Source organism: Chrysemys picta, chromosome 12 (assembly GCF_011386835.1).
Source record: "Chrysemys picta bellii isolate R12L10 chromosome 12, ASM1138683v2, whole genome shotgun sequence".
Taxonomy (NCBI): Eukaryota; Metazoa; Chordata; order Testudines; family Emydidae; genus Chrysemys; species Chrysemys picta.
The window spans coordinates 30,726,362-30,745,915 of record NC_088802.1 but is presented as its reverse complement, the minus strand read 5'-3'; the positions used below and the strand labels follow the sequence as shown (position 1 = coordinate 30,745,915).

At 50.2% G+C, this 19,554-nt stretch overlaps 1 protein-coding gene across 1 annotated transcript in view; it reads left to right on the top strand.

Annotated features, from left to right (window-relative positions):
• Positions 1 to 19,554, top strand: part of LOC101952133 (E3 ubiquitin-protein ligase TRIM15-like) — a 59,333-nt gene that overhangs the window by 21,999 nt on the left and 17,780 nt on the right. Inside the window, exons 2-3 of the mRNA XM_065562986.1 lie at positions 16,728 to 16,823; positions 17,773 to 18,003. Coding sequence (XP_065419058.1) covers positions 16,728 to 16,823; positions 17,773 to 18,003 — 327 coding nt within the window. The remainder of the gene's footprint in view (positions 1 to 16,727; positions 16,824 to 17,772; positions 18,004 to 19,554) is intronic.

Here is a 19,554-nt window from a genome sequence, read left to right as displayed (position 1 = left end):
CAGCTCATTGGGCTCGCGATGCCATGGAATTCAGCATTTCTGTTACAGAATTCACAGTGTTCCTGGAGCAGTGTGGTGGAAAAAATAACCATTCGTTGTGTTTGGATCTGTCATAACTATAAAGGGAAGGGTAATAGCTGTCCTGTGTACAGTACTATAAAAACCCCTCCTGGCCAGAGGCTCCAAAATCCTTTTCCCTGTAAAGGGTTAAGAAGCTCAGGTAACCTGGCTGGCATCTGACCTAAAGGACCAATAAGGGGACAAGATACTTTCAAATCTTGGGGGGGGGAAGGCTTTTGTTTGTGTTCTTTGTTTTGGGAAGGTGTTCGTTCTCCGGGAATGAGAGGGACCAGACATCAATCCAGGTTCTCCACATCTTTCTAAACAAGCCTCTCCTATTTCAAACTTGTAAGTAAATAGCCAGGCAAGGCGTGTTAGTTTTCCTTTGTTTTTCTCAACTTGTAAATGTACCTTTTACTAGAGTGTTTATCTTTGTTTGCTGTACTTTGAACCTGAGACTAGAGGGGAGTCCTCTGAGCTCTTTAAGTTTGATTACCCTGTAAGGTTAATTTCCATACTGATTTTACAGAGATGATTTTTACCTTTTTCTTTAATTAAAAACCTTCTTTTTAAGAACCTGATTGATTTTTCCTTGTTTTAGATCCAAAGGGGTTTTGGATCTTGATTCACCAGGAGTTGGTGGGAGGAAGGAGGGGGGATGGTTAATTTCTCCCTGTTGTAGATCCCAGGGGGGGGTTGGAACTGATTCACCAGGAGTTGGTGGGAGGAAGGAGGGGAATGGTTAATTTCTCCTTGTTTTAAGATCCAAGGGGTTTTGGATTTGTTTTCACCAGGGATTTGGTGAGGATTTTTCAAGGCTTCCCAGGGAGGGAATCCATTGATGGTGGCAGCCGAACCAGAGCTAAGCTGGTAGTTAAGCTTAGAAGTTTTTCACGCAGGCCCCTACATTTGTACCCTAAAGTTCAAAGTGGGGATCTCAGTCCTGACATGGTGAATAGCGGTGGGATCATTTTAAACCCAAAAGCCAGTGAGATTTTTTTTTTTCCTTCTAGCTGCTTGGAAAGCAGAGCTGGAAGTAGATAGATGCATATCTTATCTCTCCTTGCCTGAAGGCAGAGGTGTTAAGTTTTTTTTACAGGTCCTTTGTTAAGAGAAGGGTTCAATTAGCAAATGACTGGTAAAAGGTATTTACAAGCTGAATTGTTTTTTTTTCTTTTTACATCCTCGGGAGTAGCTAGTTAGAAAGTTACTGTTAACTCTGCAGCAGCCAGAGCTGAGAGCTTCCCAGTTTGTCAACTGCAAAGGGGGTTACCCAGCACAAGAAAACAGGAAAATGACTACCAAAGAAGTAGCTAACAAAATAGAACTGGCCAAACTAGAAGCAGAAGAAAATGAAAGAAAACATCAGAGACTGCTTCAATTAACAAAACTCGAGACAGAGCAGAGAGAAAGAGAAGAAAAAGCCAAAGAGGAGGCCCACAAGAGAGAGATGGAGCTGAAAGAAAAAGAGATGGAGGAGAGAGAAAAAGAAAGGAAGCATGAACTGGAAGTAGCAAAGGCTAAGCAGGATGCACCAGCCAATGCTAACAACCCCCCTCCAGGTACCACTTCCCATCCCAGAAAATTCCCCATCTACAAGGCAGGCGATGATACTGAGGCCTTCTTAGAAAATTTTGAAAGGGCCTGCCTTGGATACAGCATCACTGCAGACCAGTACATGGTAGAGCTGAGGCCGCAGCTCAGTGGACCCTTAGCAGAGGTGGCGGCTGAAATGCCTAAGGAACACATGAACAGTTATGAACTTTTTAAAAACAAGGCCAGACTCAGAATGGGGCTAACACCCGAGCATGCCCGTCGGCGGTTCAGAGCCTTAAAGTGGAAACCGGATGTGTCATTTACCCGTCATGCCTACCACATTGACAAAAATTGTGATGCCTGGGTATCAGGAGCAAATGTTAAATCTCTGGAAGATCTGCTTTCCCTAGTAAAAATGGAGCAGTTTTTAGAGGGTGTTCCTGAGGAAATAGAAAGGTACATCCTAGATAGGAAGCCCAAAACTGTAACTGAGGCGGGGGAGATTGGAGCCCAATGGGTGGAGGTGGCAGAAAAGAAAAAAACTAGTAGCAGTTGGAGCGAATATCAGAAGGGCCAAGCCGAAACAAAACCTTACCACCGGGGACAACCCAAGGCCCCACCCACATCCCAAGGGAAACCCCAGACGCCTTCTCACCCCACCACACCAGTCTCCACCAACCAACCTCGTCCCGGTGATACCTTAGCAGGGCGATGTTTTAAATGTAATGGACTGGGACATATAAAGGCTCACTGCCCCAAGAACCCCAACCGATTACAGTTCATTACACCCCAATCACACCAAAGATCCCCAAACCCAGATGCCTCTCTCATACCCTCGGAGCGAAGGGAAACCTTGAGAGTGGGCGGAAGGAAGGTTACCGCTTGGAGGGACACTGGGGCTCAAGTGTCAACTATCCACCAATCCCTAGTGGACCCCAAACTCATCAACCCAGAGGCTACAGTGACAATTCAACCCTTCGTGGCACAATCTGTAACCTTGCCTACAGCCACGTTGCATGTCCAGTACAAGGGCTGGTCAGGAATGTGGACTTTTGCAGTCTATGACAATTATCCCATTCCCATGCTGCTGGGGGAAGATTTGGCCAACCATGTGAAGGTAGCCAAGAGGGTGGGAATAGTCACCCGCAGCCAGGCTAAGCAAGCTTTCACCCCCATCCCTGTTCCTGAGCCGTCCACCAGGGCCCCGTCTGTGTTACCGGAGACCCAGACAAAGGTGGTGGAACTGGATCCTCTGCCAACGACTGCAACAGCCGTAGTGGATCCAATCCCAGAGACCCAGCCAAAGCCAGTCCCAGAACCGGAACTGGCAACGCAACCAGCACCAGAACCATTGCCAGCCCTGAGTCCAGCGCTTGCAAACCCGTCTACAACTCCAATGCCAGAGGGCACCAGCGAGCCTGAACTGGCAGAAGCAGCAGATAACCCTACCCAAGAGGCTCAGCCAGAGCCTGAGTTACCACATAGTGCACCAGCGGACAGCGGTTCACAGTCAATGGAAACAGCCCCAGCACCTGCATCACTTCCAGAGGGACCAAGCCCCAGTCCACAGTCCAAGGAGGAACTGATGTCTCCAGCATCAAGGGAACAGTTCCAGGCCGAGCAGGAAGCAGATGACAGCCTTCAAAAAGCTTGGGCGGCGGTGCGGAGCACCCCACCGCCTCTCAGCTCTTCTAACCGATCCCGGTTTGTTGTAGAACAAGGACTTTTATACAAGGAGACTCTTTCTGGTGGGCACCAGGAAGACTGGCATCCTCAAAGGCAGTTGGTAGTTCCCACTAAGTATCGGGTAAAGCTCTTGAGCTTAGCCCATGATCATCCCAGTGGCCATTCTGGGGTGAACAGAACCAAAGACCGGTTGGGGAAGTCCTTCCACTGGGAGGGAATGGGCAAGGACGTTGCTAATTATGTCCGGTCTTGTGAGGTGTGCCAACGAGTGGGAAAACCCCAAGACCAGGTTAAAGCCCCTCTCCAGCCACTACCCATAATTGAGGTCCCATTTCAGCGCGTAGCTGTGGATATTCTGGGTCCTTTCCCAAAGAAGACACCCAGAGGAAAGCAGTCCGTACTGACTTTCATGGATTTTGCTACCCGTTGGCCGGAAGCAGTACCCTTAAGCAACACCAGGGCTAAAAGTGTGTGCCAGGCATTAACAGACATTTTTGCCAGGGTAGGTTGGCCCTCCGACATCCTTACAGATTCGGGAACTAACTTCCTGGCAGGAACCATGGAAAGCCTGTGGGAAGCTCATGGGGTGAATCACTTGGTTGCCACCCCTTACCACCATGAAACCAATGGCCTGGTGGAGAGGTTTAATGGAACTTTGGGGGCCATGATACGTAAATTTGTGAATGAACACTCCAATGATTGGGACCTCGTGTTGCAGCAGTTGCTTTTTGCCTACAGGGCTGTACCACATCCCAGTTTAGGGTTTTCACCATTTGAACTTGTGTATGGCCGTGAGGTTAAGGGGCCATTACAGTTGGTGAAGCAGCAATGGGAGGGGTTTACGCCTTCTCCAGGAACAAACATTCTAGACTTTGTAAGCAACCTACAAAACACCCTCCGACATTCTTTGGCCCTTGCTAAAGAAAACCTAAAGGATGCTCAGGAAGAGCAAAAGGCCTGGTATGATAAACATTCCAGAGAACGGTCCTTCAAAGTAGGAGACCAAGTCATGGTCTTAAAGGCAATCCAGGCCCATAAAATGGAAGCGTCGTGGGAAGGACCATTCACGGTCCAGGAGCGCCTAGGAGCTGTTAACTATCTCATAGCCTCCCCCACCTCCAACATAAAGCCTAAGGTATACCATGTTAATTCTCTTAAGCCCTTTTATTCCAGAGAATTAAACGTTTGCCAGTTTACAGCCCAGGAAACAGATGACGCGGAGTGGCCTGAAGGTGTCTACTACGAAGGAAAAAAGGATGGTGGCGTGGAAGAGGTGAACCTCTCCATGACCCTTGGACGTCTGCAGCGACAGCAGATCAAGGAGCTGTGCACAAGCTTTGCACCAATTTTCTCAGCCACTCCAGGATGGACCGAACGGGCATACCACTCCATTGACACAGGTAATGCTCACCCTATTAGAACCCCACCCTACCGGGAGTCACCTCATGCCAAAACTGCTATACAAAGGGAGATCCAGGACATGCTACAGATGGGTATAATCCGCCCCTCTAAGAGTGCATGGGCATCTCCAGTGGTTCTAGTTCCCAAACCAGATGGGGAAATACGCTTTTGCGTGGACTACCGTAAGCTAAATGCTGTAACTCGTCCTGACAACTATCCAATGCCACGCACAGATGAGCTATTGGAGAAATTGGGACATGCCCAATTCATCTCTACTTTAGACTTAACCAAGGGGTACTGGCAAGTACCACTAGATGAACCCGCTAAGGAAAGGTCAGCCTTCGTCACCCAGGCAGGGGTGTATGAATTCAATGTACTCCCTTTCGGGTTGCGAAATGCACCCGCCACCTTCCAAAGACTTGTAGATGGTCTCCTAGCGGGATTGGGAGAATCTGCAGTTGCCTACCTCGATGATGTGGCCATTTTTTCTGATTCATGGGCAGAGCACATGGAGCACCTGGAAAAAGTTTTCGAGCGCATCCAGCAGGCAGGACTAACTGTTAAGGCTAAAAAGTGTCAAATAGGCCAAAACAGAGTGACTTACCTGGGGCACCAGGTGGGTCAAGGAACTATAAATCCCCTACAGGCCAAAGTGGATGCTATCCAAAAGTGGCCGGTTCCAAAGTCTAAGAAACAGGTCCAATCCTTCTTAGGCTTGGCTGGATATTATAGGCGATTTGTACCCCACTACAGCCAAATCGCCGCCCCGCTGACAGACCTAACCAGAAAGAAACAGCCAAATGCAGTTCAGTGGACTGATGAGTGTCAAAAGGCCTTTAACCAGCTTAAGGCAACACTCATGTCTGACCCTGTGCTAAGGGCCCCAGACTTTGACAAACCGTTCCTCGTAACCACAGATGCGTCCGAGCGAGGCGTGGGAGCAGTTTTAATGCAGGAAGGACCGGATCAAGAATTCCATCCTGTCGTGTTTCTCAGTAAGAAACTGTCTGAGAGGGAAAGCCATTGGTCAATCACCGAAAAGGAATGCTACGCCATTGTGTACGCGCTGGAAAAGCTACGCCCATATGTTTGGGGACGGCGTTTCCAACTACAAACAGACCATGCTGCGCTACAGTGGCTTCATACCGCCAAGGGAAATAACAAAAAACTTCTTCGGTGGAGTTTAGCTCTCCAAGATTTTGATTTTGAAATACAACACATTTCGGGAGCTTCTAACAAAGTGGCTGATGCACTCTCCCGGGAAAGTTTCCCAGAGTTAACTGGTTAACAATTGTTCTTGGAATGAAACATATTGTTAGTTTTTATATAATCAGTAGTATGTCTAAAGGTACATGTGTCTTATTAACTCTGTTTTCTCCTAGAACTCCAGGAAGAAATCACAGCCAGTGTGGAACCGAACATCCAACACTATCTGTGATTTGGGGGGCGTGTCATAACTATAAAGGGAAGGGTAATAGCTGTCCTGTGTACAGTACTATAAAAACCCCTCCTGGCCAGAGGCTCCAAAATCCTTTTCCCTGTAAAGGGTTAAGAAGCTCAGGTAACCTGGCTGGCATCTGACCTAAAGGACCAATAAGGGGACAAGATACTTTCAAATCTTGGGGGGGGGAAGGCTTTTGTTTGTGTTCTTTGTTTTGGGACGGTGTTCGTTCTCCGGGAATGAGAGGGACCAGACATCAATCCAGGTTCTCCACATCTTTCTAAACAAGCCTCTCCTATTTCAAACTTGTAAGTAAATAGCCAGGCAAGGCGTGTTAGTTTTCCTTTGTTTTTCTCAACTTGTAAATGTACCTTTTACTAGAGTGTTTATCTTTGTTTGCTGTACTTTGAACCTGAGACTAGAGGGGAGTCCTCTGAGCTCTTTAAGTTTGATTACCCTGTAAGGTTAATTTCCATACTGATTTTACAGAGATGATTTTTACCTTTTTCTTTAATTAAAAACCTTCTTTTTAAGAACCTGATTGATTTTTCCTTGTTTTAGATCCAAAGGGGTTTTGGATCTTGATTCACCAGGAGTTGGTGGGAGGAAGGAGGGGGGATGGTTAATTTCTCCCTGTTGTAGATCCCAGGGGGGGGTTGGAACTGATTCACCAGGAGTTGGTGGGAGGAAGGAGGGGAATGGTTAATTTCTCCTTGTTTTAAGATCCAAGGGGTTTTGGATTTGTTTTCACCAGGGATTTGGTGAGGATTTTTCAAGGCTTCCCAGGGAGGGAATCCATTGATGGTGGCAGCCGAACCAGAGCTAAGCTGGTAGTTAAGCTTAGAAGTTTTTCACGCAGGCCCCTACATTTGTACCCTAAAGTTCAAAGTGGGGATCTCAGTCCTGACAGGATCAGAACAGCCTGAGGCCCACTTTATTACAAGCATGCAGGGAGACACAGCCAGCCTAGCTGGTTTGTCTAACAAAGGAACACAGAAGCTTATATAGCTTAAAACCACATTTAGTCAAACACACTTTTTATTCGTAATAGCCTTTTAAACAGAAAAACAGCTCCTTATTAGGAATACAAAAGCAACAAGCTTTTCTGTTTATTATCAGGTTGTACTTTTGCAGTTAAGGCTTCTAGTGATTACAGTTACATTTCACAAGACTGGCATTTTTCATTCTTTCTCTTCTCCTGCCACTTGTACACAGTTATTTTAATTAAAGTTATCTTGGTCAAAGTTTGGGCCTACTCAGTTTTTCCTTACAGCAGGTTGCCCAACATTTTATCTTTTGCAGACAGCAGTGAGGGGAGCCACCCCACCCCTAGCCAGCCAATGCCCCAGTCAGAGAAGGAATCTTCCTTCACCCTTTCAAACATGCAATAGTCTGACCAACACCGAAGAAACCCATCCTGGAAACTTCAGTTCTCACCACTATTGCCCATCGTCAAATCTCCTACTCCTGAGCAAGCTGAGAGGGGAGCTAGCAAAAGGCCCACCACAAGCTCATCTAGCTGAAGCTAACACTCTGGACATGGCTCCCACTCTGGATTGAGGACATGGAAGTGAAAATGCTTTAGGAGCACTGAGGGACAATCTCCTTCTGGCAATGGACAGGGGGCTAGAAACTGACCAAGGAGCTATAAACTCATGCTGACGTGATGCTGTAAATGAGTAGCATTCCCACCTGGCTCCAGAGCCTGCACACGCTGTGTGGGGTCAGACTCACCCCTTCCCTGGGACTTTGCTTTATTCACAAGGTAACTTAAAATAATGCAACGCGAACTCCAGCCCCAGCTTTTCTCTCAATCTACCTTTTCCTAGGGCTCCTCCTGTAGTGCCAGAAGAGAATGGGCACAGCAGGTCCTGGAGTAGCTGTCAATGGGACATTCTCACTGAGATAGAGCGCTCACAAAGGCTGAGGTCCTTGGCTGGCCCCTGGATGTCCAGAAGGAAGGGCCTGTGCTCTAACAGAACTGAGCATAGGAAGGACAGAGGGTCAAGGTCATCCCCAAGGCAGACATCCCGACTAGTATGGCTCATGGAATTTCACTACAGGCCAGAGTTACAAAGGTATGGCAGTATCCATAGAAGCAGACAGACACCTAGTGGGGTTCTCAAAAGCACCTCAGCAAGTTATGTGCCCAAGGGCTATTGAAACCAATGGAAATTAGGCACCTAAGAGTTATTGAAACCAATAGGAGTTAAGTGCCTAAACTGTGTAAGCACTTTTGAAAATCCCACTAGGTACCTATCTGCATCTTTAAGTTCCTAAATAACTTTGGAAATCTGGCCTTACAGACCTTCCTGCTTGAGGGGGGAAGAGGTGCTAGAGACCCTGGTATAGAGCTAATCTGACTTAGGTTTGTGCACTGCAGTGTGGATGCCAGAGTCCTAGATTTGAGCATGGGTCAGAAAATTCTTAATCTAGGATTAAACTGCAGTGTAGAAGGTCAAGACCAGCATTCCCTAACACGGGTCAGTTGACTCATGTCCCAGTAACCCTGGGGTTAAATTGGAGCGTAGACATACCCTATGTGTCCTGGAGAGTGACAGCAGCACAGCAGATCTTCACAGTGGATGGATTTCTTCTTGCATGTGACCAGCATGTAAAAGAATTGTTACTGTGTGGACTGATCTACTGAGCAACAATACACTGCTTGGCCCTGTCTCTGTGTGGTAGGACTCATAATACTTAGTCCAACCACGAGTGCAGGGGACTGGACTAGATGACCTCTCGAGATCCCTTTCAGTTCTATGATTCTATGACTTGTAGCACACAGAGCTTGGATGTCTTTTGTTGTATGGCTGCTTCCATAGCACTGCTGGGAAATGTTCCATGAATTTGGTTACACCCATGAGTGTATGTTTATGATCATTTGGACACAAAACAAAGACAAACACCTCCTTTGTTATTTGTCCCTAACACCACCAGGGAAAGAAACCACAGGGGTCAACATTAAGAAAATAAATAGGTATTACTGTGAAAGATTGTTTCTCAGCCAGCACTGTGAGCTTGTGGTCAGGGGTGAAAGTAACTTAAAGGACTTACCGGTACGCCAGATTTAAAGGCCCTGGGACTACTGCTGTGGCTGGGAGCCCCAGGGCCTTTAAATCACCCCGGAGCTCCCAGCTGCTCAGAGGCGAAATAAATGGTGCGGGACTCCGGCTGCCACGGAGCTCCAGGCCCTTTAAATCACCACGGGAGCCCTGCTGCTGCTACCCTGGGGCGGCAGGGCTCGGGCGGGGATTTAAAGGGCCCAGTGCTCCTGCCACTGCGGGGAGCCCTGGGCCCTTTAAATCCCCACCCAAGCCTGGCTGCAGGAGCCCCAGGGCTCCGGCAGCGATTTAAAGGGCCAGAGGCTCCAGCCACTGCGGGGAGCCCCGGGCCCTTTAAATCCCCGCCGGAGCCCGTCTGCCAGGGTCCTGGGGAGCTGCCGGAGCTCCGGCACTGATTTAAAGGGCCCGGGGCTCCCTGCAGCGGCTGGAGCCCTGGGCCCTTTAAATCATCGCCGGAGAAGCCGGTCCAGTCTGGCACGGCGTACCAGCTTTTGCCAGTACGCCATACCAGATTGTACCAGCTTACTTTCACCTCTGCTTGTGGTACATGAAACTATGTAAGTACCATGAATTTTTTTTCTCTGTATTGAATATTTATATCCTGCTCCAATTCTCAATGGTAGTTCATAGACAGACATTTCTCATTTTCATCCCTGACTTGGGAACAAGGTACGGTGCTATTTTGCTGGGCTGCACCCACCAGACAAGCTCCACCTACTGGTGATTAGAGTCGGTGACATTGTTTGGATGAATAATTCATTTGCCAAAAAATGCCATTTTGGTCAACCTGAAACTAGTTGCAGACTTGACACAAATAGCGTTTGGCTAGTCACAAAGGATCTGGAGAAGGAGGCAGTTTCATTGTGCTAGCCCCATCTCCCCAGAACCATTTAGCCTAGTTGTTCAAACACTCACCTGAGATGTAGTAGCCCCAAGTTCAAATTCCCCTTGTGGAACTACAGTCAAAGACTCTTGAATCACTGAAAAGTCTGAAAAAATCAGTTTCAATTTACCCCAACCTGTTTTATTGGAACTGCCAATGAATCTGTTTTTCACCAAGTCTCACATGTTACATCAAAATGAGGAACTCCACAGAATGGAATGTGCAGATGTTTAAAATCTGCTTCCATGTGCTCTGCTGGATGCCAATGGACTCTTCAGGACTTAGGGTGGAATGTGCAATAGGAGTTATGCTCCTAACTTCTATTTAGGCTCCTAACTCCAACCTATTTCAATCGTTGATTTCAATGGAAGGTAGGAGCTGAGGTAGAAATCAGGAGCCTAACTCTCTGTGAGCATTCAGCCCTAACTTCCACTCAGTGGGGCTCTGATTAGAGCTGCTAAAATAAAATAAAATTAAATACATTTTTTTAAATCAAATTTGAAAATCAGACCTCTTGTGAACGTTTTCACAAGTTTTCCTACTTTTTCCACCAGTTCCAGTTTGGATCCACACATGGGCTGGGCTCGGCTCAGGCTCTAGCATAAGGCCCTATCTACTAGAGTTGTGTGATGGTTTCAGATCTATCTACCTTTCATGGTAAAATGAACAGAATGTAACCAATGTCTGCCTGAGTCTGTAGCCAGCCTCCAGGAGTGAGGTACAGCAGACATTACAACCAAGGTGGAAGCCTAGTAGCCCCACTGAGATTACATGAGCAGACCTAGCCCACAGCTGTTAGGTGGCGGGCGGGAAGTGCTGGGAGGGAGGGGAGGAGCAGGGGGATGGGAGAAGGAGGCGAGAGGGGGGAGCTTGGCTTCCGGTCAGTGCCTATGCTTGGTGCCATATGGGCTGGTTGGTGAGGGGTTTGGTGCCTTTCTGGATTCTGCTGGATTGGTTTCTCTTTGATGTGGGTCGAATGCCCCACTTAGCTCCCCTCCTTCACTCTGACCTGTACACTACAGGGGTCAGATTTTGTGTCACAAAAGTAATATTGCACTTGCAGTAGGTTTTATAATTATCTTTTGGGACTTTGGTGATTCTTGGGTTGCTGGACCCAAGAGACTTTGAGGGTGTTGGACTTTTGGGAATTTGGGTGATTTTGGGGTTGCTGGTTTCAATAACCAACGGGAAAGGACACGGCCCAATTTGCTGGGGTGGGTCTTTGCTCATGGTTTGGTCTATGAACTCTAGTTGTGGTATTTTCCCAATTTAATGCTATGTCGTTTACCTCATGTTATTAAACATTTTCTGCTACACCGAGACTCTATGCTTGCGAGAGGGGAAGTATTGCCTCTTCGAGGTGCCCAGGGGTGTGTGTAAGATTTTCCCAGGTCACTGGATGGGGGCTCGAGCTGGTTTTGTGTTACGCTGTTGGGAGGGGACCCCTATGTACTGAAACCGGCCCTTGCTGCTATCAACTCGGCCTGGCAGAAGGGTTACACGTGCATGACATTGGCTGGCTTTGCACAAATGGGCTTCCCTAACTGCGAAGGGGCAATAGATGGCACTCATATTCCAATTCTGGCACCAGCCCATGTAGCCTCCGAGTACGTTAATCGGAAAGGGTATTTCTCTATGGTTCTCCAGGCGCTTGTGGATTACCATGGGCATTTCATAGACATTAAAGCAGGCTGGTCTGGAAAGGTGCATGACGCACGCATCTTTCAGAACACAGGCCTGTTCAGTAAGCTGCAAGCTGGGACTTTCTTCCCAGACCAGAAGATCACCATAGGGGAACTCAAAATGCCCATTGTGATCCCTAGAGACTCCGCTTACCCTTTAATGCCATGGCTCATGAAACCCTACACAGGGAGCCTTGACAGATTTGCGTATATCCTGTTATCATACTCAGCCTTCCTGTCTGGAGTGCTGTGCAATGAGTGCTGCACTTCTGGATCGCTGAAATGCATGGTGATGGGGGTTGAGTGCAGTGGGTAAGGGTCGTAGTTTGCAGGGCTGGGTGGTGAAGCTACAGGTGTTGGAGGCAGCTGGTGGCGATAAGAATCCGGATGTTGGGGAAAGTGGGTTGGAGGTGACATGGGAGCACAAGGGAAAGAGTTTTGGGACAAGGGCTGCAGATGGGGGGGGGGCGGGCGGGCACGGAAGTGCTCAGCCTGCATTGCTACGAGCGCCTGTATCGAGTCTGCTTGGCGCTCCATAATGCTTAGCAGCCGCTCCGTACTTTGTTGCTGGTGATCTGCATTCTGCTGGCGGAGCCTCCTTTCACTCTTCCGCCACTCCTGCGCTTTTTGATTTTCATTAAGGGACTGCTGCATTATTTCATGCAGCATGTCCTCTTTGCTTCTACGTGGCCGCTTCCTAATTATTTGGAGTCTTTTGGCCATTCATAACAAGGCCGAAAGACTCCAAAAAGAAGAGATCTGTAAAGCCAAAATACAACCCTTAACAGAGGCAGCTTTGTTCACACCAGACAGAGCAATGATTCGGCCTTATTGAAAGACAAGCACAGTTTATGCAATAGCAGAAATTGCCCATCCCAAAGTGAGTGCACATAACCCACAGGAGCCCTAAAATGGTGAGTAAGCACAGGGGCAAGAAGGACTGATTGTTTCACGGCCATACTGTCCTCTGGGCTTCTGTGCCTTGGGGAGAGCCAACAGCTGCAGGAGGGCCCTATACTAAACGCTAAGAAGATTTTCTACAGGAGTTCATCCTGGAAGATATCTCGCTGCTGAGGGTGACCCGGGAAGCAAGGGAGGGTCTTCTACTACAATGCGGCTTCCACCCTGGCCCATATGCAGCTTGCCTGTGTGCAGCAATGGTTCCCCTGCCCCTCACGGCACAGTGGCTCAGACATGTTAGCCTTACTGGGACAAGGAGGACAGTAGCTCTGCCAAGGAACCTGCGCAAGCGGATTGCCCAGTTTCTGCATGAGACCTTTGAAGAGATCACTGAGGTCAATTACCATGATGTGAGAGAGCACATAACGCCCTATTCCACATCTAGACATGCATGCAGCCCTAACCTTCCTCGCCCCAAGAGCCCACACCGAACAACTTCCTTCCCAAAATAAAAGCCACTTACCAGGCACCTCCTCTGTTCTTCCCCAAGCACCGGCCGCTGCGACTGGCTACATTCCTCCTGGAAACATTTCCTGGCTGCATGCATCTAGGGACGCCAGGGTGTCTCCCTCCTCCTCAGCACCTTCACTCCTGCTTTCCTCCTCCTCCTGCCTTGTTGAACTGGGTTCTGACTTGTCCATGGTGGTCTTCGGAATGGAGGTGGGGTTGCCCCCAAGTATTGCGTCCAGCTCTTTGTAGAAACGGCAGGTCACGGGCAGCACCAGAGCGGCGGTTTGCCTCGCAGGCTTTGTGCTAGGCATTCCGCAGCTCCTTCACTTTAACCCTGCACTGCCGTGCGTCCCAGTCATGGCCCCTTTCCATCATGTCCCTTGATATCTGCCCGAAGATATTGTAATTCCTACTGCTAGAGCACAGCTGGGACTGGACAGCTTCCTCCCCCAAACACTGATGAGGTCCAGCATCTCGCCATTGCTCCATATTGGGGCTCGCCTGGCACGTGGAGGCATGGTCACCTGGAAAGATTCACTGAGAGCACTCCATGCCTTGCTGACCAAACAGGAAGGGGATTTTCAAAATTCCCAGAGAATTTAAAGGGCGGGTCTGATGGTTGGTCACCTGAGGGCAGGGCAATAGAGTTCAAAGTGATGACCAGAGTGGCTAGAACAGGCATTGTGGGACACTTCTGGAGGCTGATCAGAGTGCATTAATAGACCAGGGCATCCACACTGGTCCAGCCAGGGCACATCAAATGTTATGCTTCTCATTGAGGTGGATTACCAGGAGCGCTCCAGCTGCGGAGTCTGGGCGCTCTACGTGCGTTGCCAGTATGGACGCATCATGAATTAGGGTGCCCGGGGCTGCTTTAATGTGCTCTAACTCGCAAGTGTAACCATGTCCTAAAAAGAGGGAGGGGAAATAGAGGCACAGAGAGGGGAACTTACATGTTTAACCGAGCTGAGAATAGAACCTAAGTATCCTAAGGCCCAGGGTAGTGCTCCCATCTCAGTAGTACCTTGTACTGATGAAGTATGGCCATTAGGAGGGAAAGACGCCTTGGTTAGGGTCCCAGGCTGAGAAGGGAGATGAGGTTTCCCATGGGATGTTGAATTTCTGTCCTGCTCCATGAGGGTTTAAACTCAGATGCCGGCCTGCACTAGAGGAGGTCACTGTGCTAAACACTATGTGGACCCCAAGGACTTTGAGTCCACATACAAAAGGTCCATGCCAAGCACCACTGGGATTAGACTGGATTGCAGCAAAACTAACCCCTGGGTGGTGCTACCCTGTGTCAGGCTGAAGAACAAGCCGAAGTGGTTCCATTAGTCCTTACACTGCTCTCCCACAGTGCGACATTTTGAAATCTCTAGAACCCATTGCTTCAGAGAGCTTTCCTGGGAGCTGGGGAACAACTACCCAGGTGGCATTGCAACTGGAAGGGTTCAGGACAGTACTAGGGCAAACCAACCCCAACCATTCTTAACAAAAATCAGCACATCTAATGGGGTTTGCCCTAGTGCTCAGGCCAGTTCTGTCAAACCAATTCAGTCCCCAGGGCTTCAGGGCTGACTTCTGGAATCTCCCCAAATCTACTGCTCCTGGGTGCTTTGCTAGGAACTGTGGGGTAGCTACACAGAAGCATTGCCACTGAAAGGGTTTAGGGCAGATTAAGGCAAACTTCAATCATCCTGAACACAAATCAGCACTCTAACAGGGTTTGACCTATTGCTTATACCAGTTCAATACACTCCCCATGGGGTCAGGGCTGGAGTTCAATGGGAGTGGGGGCGGCTCTAGGCACCAGCAAAGCAAGCAAGGGCTTGGGGCAGCCCATTTGCAGGGGCGGCAGGGATCCAGCATGAGAGCTGAGAACCAACAGGGGGCCCTGGGAGCTGTAGTTTCTTGGTTAGCTCCCTGCCTATAGAGCCAGCCCTGGAGCAGGGCAAGAACTACATTTCCCAGCATTCCCTTGGCCACTACCAACAGGAAAGAGGGGGAGGGAGTGAGGAAGCTGAGACCTCATGCTACAGCCTGCTTTGAATGGAGAGCTGCACTGGGAAGGATAGGGATACCATATTTTAACATTCAAAAAATAGGACACTCCACGGGAAGGGAGGGTAGCCCCACCCTGCCACCATCCACTCCCTCCGACTGCCCCCCCCCCCCCAGAAACCCCAACCCATCCAACCCCCCTGCTCCCTGTCCCCTGATCATCCCCTCCCCTCCTGAGACCCCTGCCCCAACTGCTCCCCAGGACCCCACCCCCTATCTAAGCCCCACTGATCCTTGTCCCCAACTGCCCCCTCCTGAGACCCCCCCCCCAACTTTCCCCCTAGGACTCCACTCCATACCCGTTCCCTGACAAACCCCTAGGACTCCCATGCCTATCCAACCGCTGCCTGTCCCCTGACTGCCCCCCCAACCCCTGACCCACCTAACCCCCCCTTCTCCCTGCCCCTGACTGCCCCCCCCGGAACCCTCTACCCCTTCTCCAATCCCCCAGCCCCCTTACCATGCCACTCAGACCAGCGTGTCTGGCTTTGCGCAGCGCCAGACATGCTGCTGCATACATGCTGCTGTGCTCCCCTGCGGAGCCACAACCCCCCCGCCCCCCTCAGCACCTGCCTTCCAGATTTGAACTCCTCAAAATTCAAGAGTGCTCAAGCTGTTTGTTCAGCTGTTACTTCATTTCTCCCAAATCAAATATACTGATCCACTGTAACTTGCTGTAGAAAAAGTAGGATAAAATTGAGCAAGAAATGCTTCCCAGTGGTTATTAGGACTGGAATTGCTATTTTCAACAGCCATTGCCTTTTTGTTTGTTTGTTTGTTTGTTTGTTTGTTTAAAAGGAAGACAGTGATATTGCATTGGCAAATTCCCCATAGAAAGAAAGAGTGGAACAAAAGAATAATAAAGGCACCTCAACTTTTCCTCATTTATGTAGGACAGTCTTATAATATGCATCCAGATATCCTCCAATCACACAAGCTGAAAATTGTTCCACTTTACTGCAGTTCTGTAACCATGCGGGAACCAGACCTGTCTGTGTTCTGTGCACATCTAAAATTCCTGCTGAATGACCTGCCCTGGGAGCGAGTTACCAGTGACCCAGGGCTGCGGCATAAGGAGGGTGCGGGTGGGGGGGGGAGAGCCCAGGGCTGGGGCGGCACGAGGTGTGTGTGTGGGGGACAATGGTGGGGGGTTAGAGGGGAGCCCAGAGCTGGGGCGGCAGGGTGTGTGTGTGGGGGGGGGTGAGAGCTCAGGGCTGGGGCGGCAGGGGGGTACGGGTGGTGGGGGAGAGCCCAGGGTTGGGGCGGCAGGGGGGTGCGGCGAGGAGCCCAGGGCTGGGACGGGGGGCAGCCAAATTTTTGTTTGCTTGGGGCGGCAAAAAACCTAGAGCCGACCCTGAATGGGAGATAAGCCCCTTTAAGATTCCCAGCCCATATTTCCAGCCCTGTATCACTGCGTAAGTTAAACTTTCACAAAAATAGGTTAATTGATTCCCCACTCTCACCCTTACATCAAACCACCCAAATAATTTCTGTTCCTTCAGGAAAAAATCCAGGCCCATTTGAAGACTCTGAGGGAAGAGAGAGAAAAGCTCCTGAGATTTAAAGTGACTGGAGAGGAGAAGAGCTGGGAGTATCTGGTAGGAGCCCATTGTTATTAACTTGCAGGCACTTGCAGTGGGATGTCTGTTTGGGGGAAGATTCCTCTGTGCCCTTGGGGAATGTGGCCTTCTTTCTGTTTTTCCATGACCATGGATTGCTGTGTTAGAGTTATGTGTGTGTATGCATACATACACAGAGCCTGAAAAATCCTCTCCCAGGATCAGGATCACATCATATTCTGCAGAATCTAAGCTTCCATTTAAAATAATGAGTTAATTGCTAGCGCTTGTACCTTTCACTATACTCCTCCCAAGGTGAGCGGTCTATGGCTAGGTCTACACTACCCGCCTGAATCGGTGGGTAGAAATCGACCTCTCGGGGATCGATTTATCGCGTCCCATTGGGACGCGACAATCGATCCCCGAATCGACGCTCTTACTCCACCAACGGAGGTGGGAGTAAGCGCTGTCGACGGGAAGCCGCAGAGGTCGATTTTGCCGCCGTCCCTACAGCGGGGTAAGTCGGCTGCGATACGTCGAATTCAGCTACGCTATTCCCGTAGCTGAATTTGCATATCTTAAATCGACCCCCCTCCCCCCGTAGTGTAGATGTAGCCTTAATCTCATGCAATGCTGTCTGCCCATGTCTGCAGACATTTCTGGGGTTGTTTAATTCTTTTTTCTCCCCTGGCATCTCTGTCAATGTAGGGCTCAGTCTTGCCTGCTGCTTCTCTGGATCGGGATAGGCACATGCCTCTGATAACACAGTGTGCTGGCTATGTCAGACATGGAAACATACCAGAAAGAGATATTGGGGCCAAATGGGAAGGTGTTAGAAAATCCTCTCCAAATTAACGACAGGGTATAGTCATGTGTATAGATCTTACAGTTTGCAAAGAAATTCTCTCTCTTGCACACTCAGCACTCCATAAAAGGACCCTAGAATCTTCTCTATAACCCTTACCTGTTCTTTCCTTTAAAAAAATAGATACAGACACAAACCAAGAGGCAAAAGATTGTGTCTGAATTTCAGCAACTGCAGCAGTTCCTAGAGGAACAAGAGCGACTCCTGTTGGCCCATCTAGAAAATCTAGAAAAGGAGATTGTGAAGATACAGAATGACAATGTTACTAAACTCTCTGAGGAGATTTCCTGTCTCAGTGACCTGATCAGTGAGATGGAAGCGAAGTGTCAGAAGCCAGCAAGTGAATTCCTGCAGGTGAGACTCAGTTAGAAATACCCCAGATCCCACCACAGGGACAGGACAGCTCCTAAATCATGGGCACTGGAGTCCAGCAGTCAGAGATTACAGTGTAACTCACTGTGTGCATTGCTTACATTAATTATTGCTGCTCTTTGAAGAGCTCAGGGCTGGCCTTACCATGAGGTGAACTGAGGCAGCCGCCTCAGGTGCCAGACTGTGGTGGCGGGGGAGAGGGGGGCGCCACTAGGGTGACCAGATCACCCAAGTCAAATATCGGGACGCGGCGGGGGGGTGGGGGTGACGCAGGGGGGTGGGGGGAGTGGCGGGGGGCGGGGCCAAAAAAACCCCACACCTTCCTCCGCAAGCGCTGGAGGGAGGCCTGGGAGACTCAGGGGAAGCGAGACTCAGGGGAAGCGCGGGGCCGGGGTGAGTAAGAGTCCGGCCTGGTCCCGAGCAGGCAGGACTCAGTTGAGTGGTAGGGAGAGGAGGGGGGCGGCCCGCGGGGCCAGGCGGTGGCTGTTCTCACCCCCAGGCAGCGGGACTCGGGAGCAGCCGCTGCTGCAGCTCCCACTGCCGCGGGGGGAGGAAGCGGCCATGGCGCTTGGCGGCTGCGGCTCTGGCGCCCCCGAACCCCCCGAGCCGGGGCCTGCTGCGGGGACCCAGTAGCGCGCACGCTGCGCCCAGCCCAGCCCCTGGCCAGTCGCGTCTGGGCTGCTGCCCAGCTGGTGCTATCGCGCGGCGGCCCCGGAGTGGGGGCAGCAGGCCCCAGCCCCCCCGTCCCGCAGGGGAACGAACGGGGCTGGGCGGCCGCGCCGCGATAGCACCAGCTGGGCAGCAGCCCAGACGCTGGCCAGGGGCTGGGCGCAGCGTACGCGCTGCTGGGTCCCTGCAGCAGGCCCGGGGGGGTTCGGGGGCGCCAGAGCACTTCCGGGCTCCAGGCTCCGGCGCATTTCCTTGTTTGTCCAGTGTCCCGACCGCATGTCGGTCGGGACGCGGGACAAACAAGGAAATATCGGGACAGTCCCGATAAAATCGGGACGTCTGGTCACCCTAGGCGCCACTAGGACCCAGAGGCTAGAATATTGTGTCTGCTGCTGGTGCATATGTATTCTCTCTGCTCTAGTTGCACAGAGATTGTGGAGTGCTGTGCTGGAGAAAGGAGGGCACAAGAGACATAACAGAAAGCAGCAGGAGCTGCAGGGAGAGAGAGGAGGAGGAGCCTCTTATGTCCCTCTCTAGCACCCCCAGGAGCTTGCACTGATACCAGCTTCTCAGGGAGCTTCCTGTTTCCTACTGCTTCCCTGAACCCCCTTGAGGAGAACAGGCAGTCAACTGAAGTAGTAGGAGCAAGTTAGGCCCTTAAGATGCTGATATCTTCCCTCACTCAGGCTCTGCTACCAGCCTGCTTATTTGTCCCCTTCAATTGAGTGTTGAGAGCCACTATAGCTTGCACAGAACAGCAGTCATGAGTGAAAGAAGAAAACGCCCCTCTGGGACAGCATTCAGAAAAAGAAAGAAAGCAAAGGAAGCTTTTCTATCTAAGCAGGAAGGAGCTCTCCTGAGATA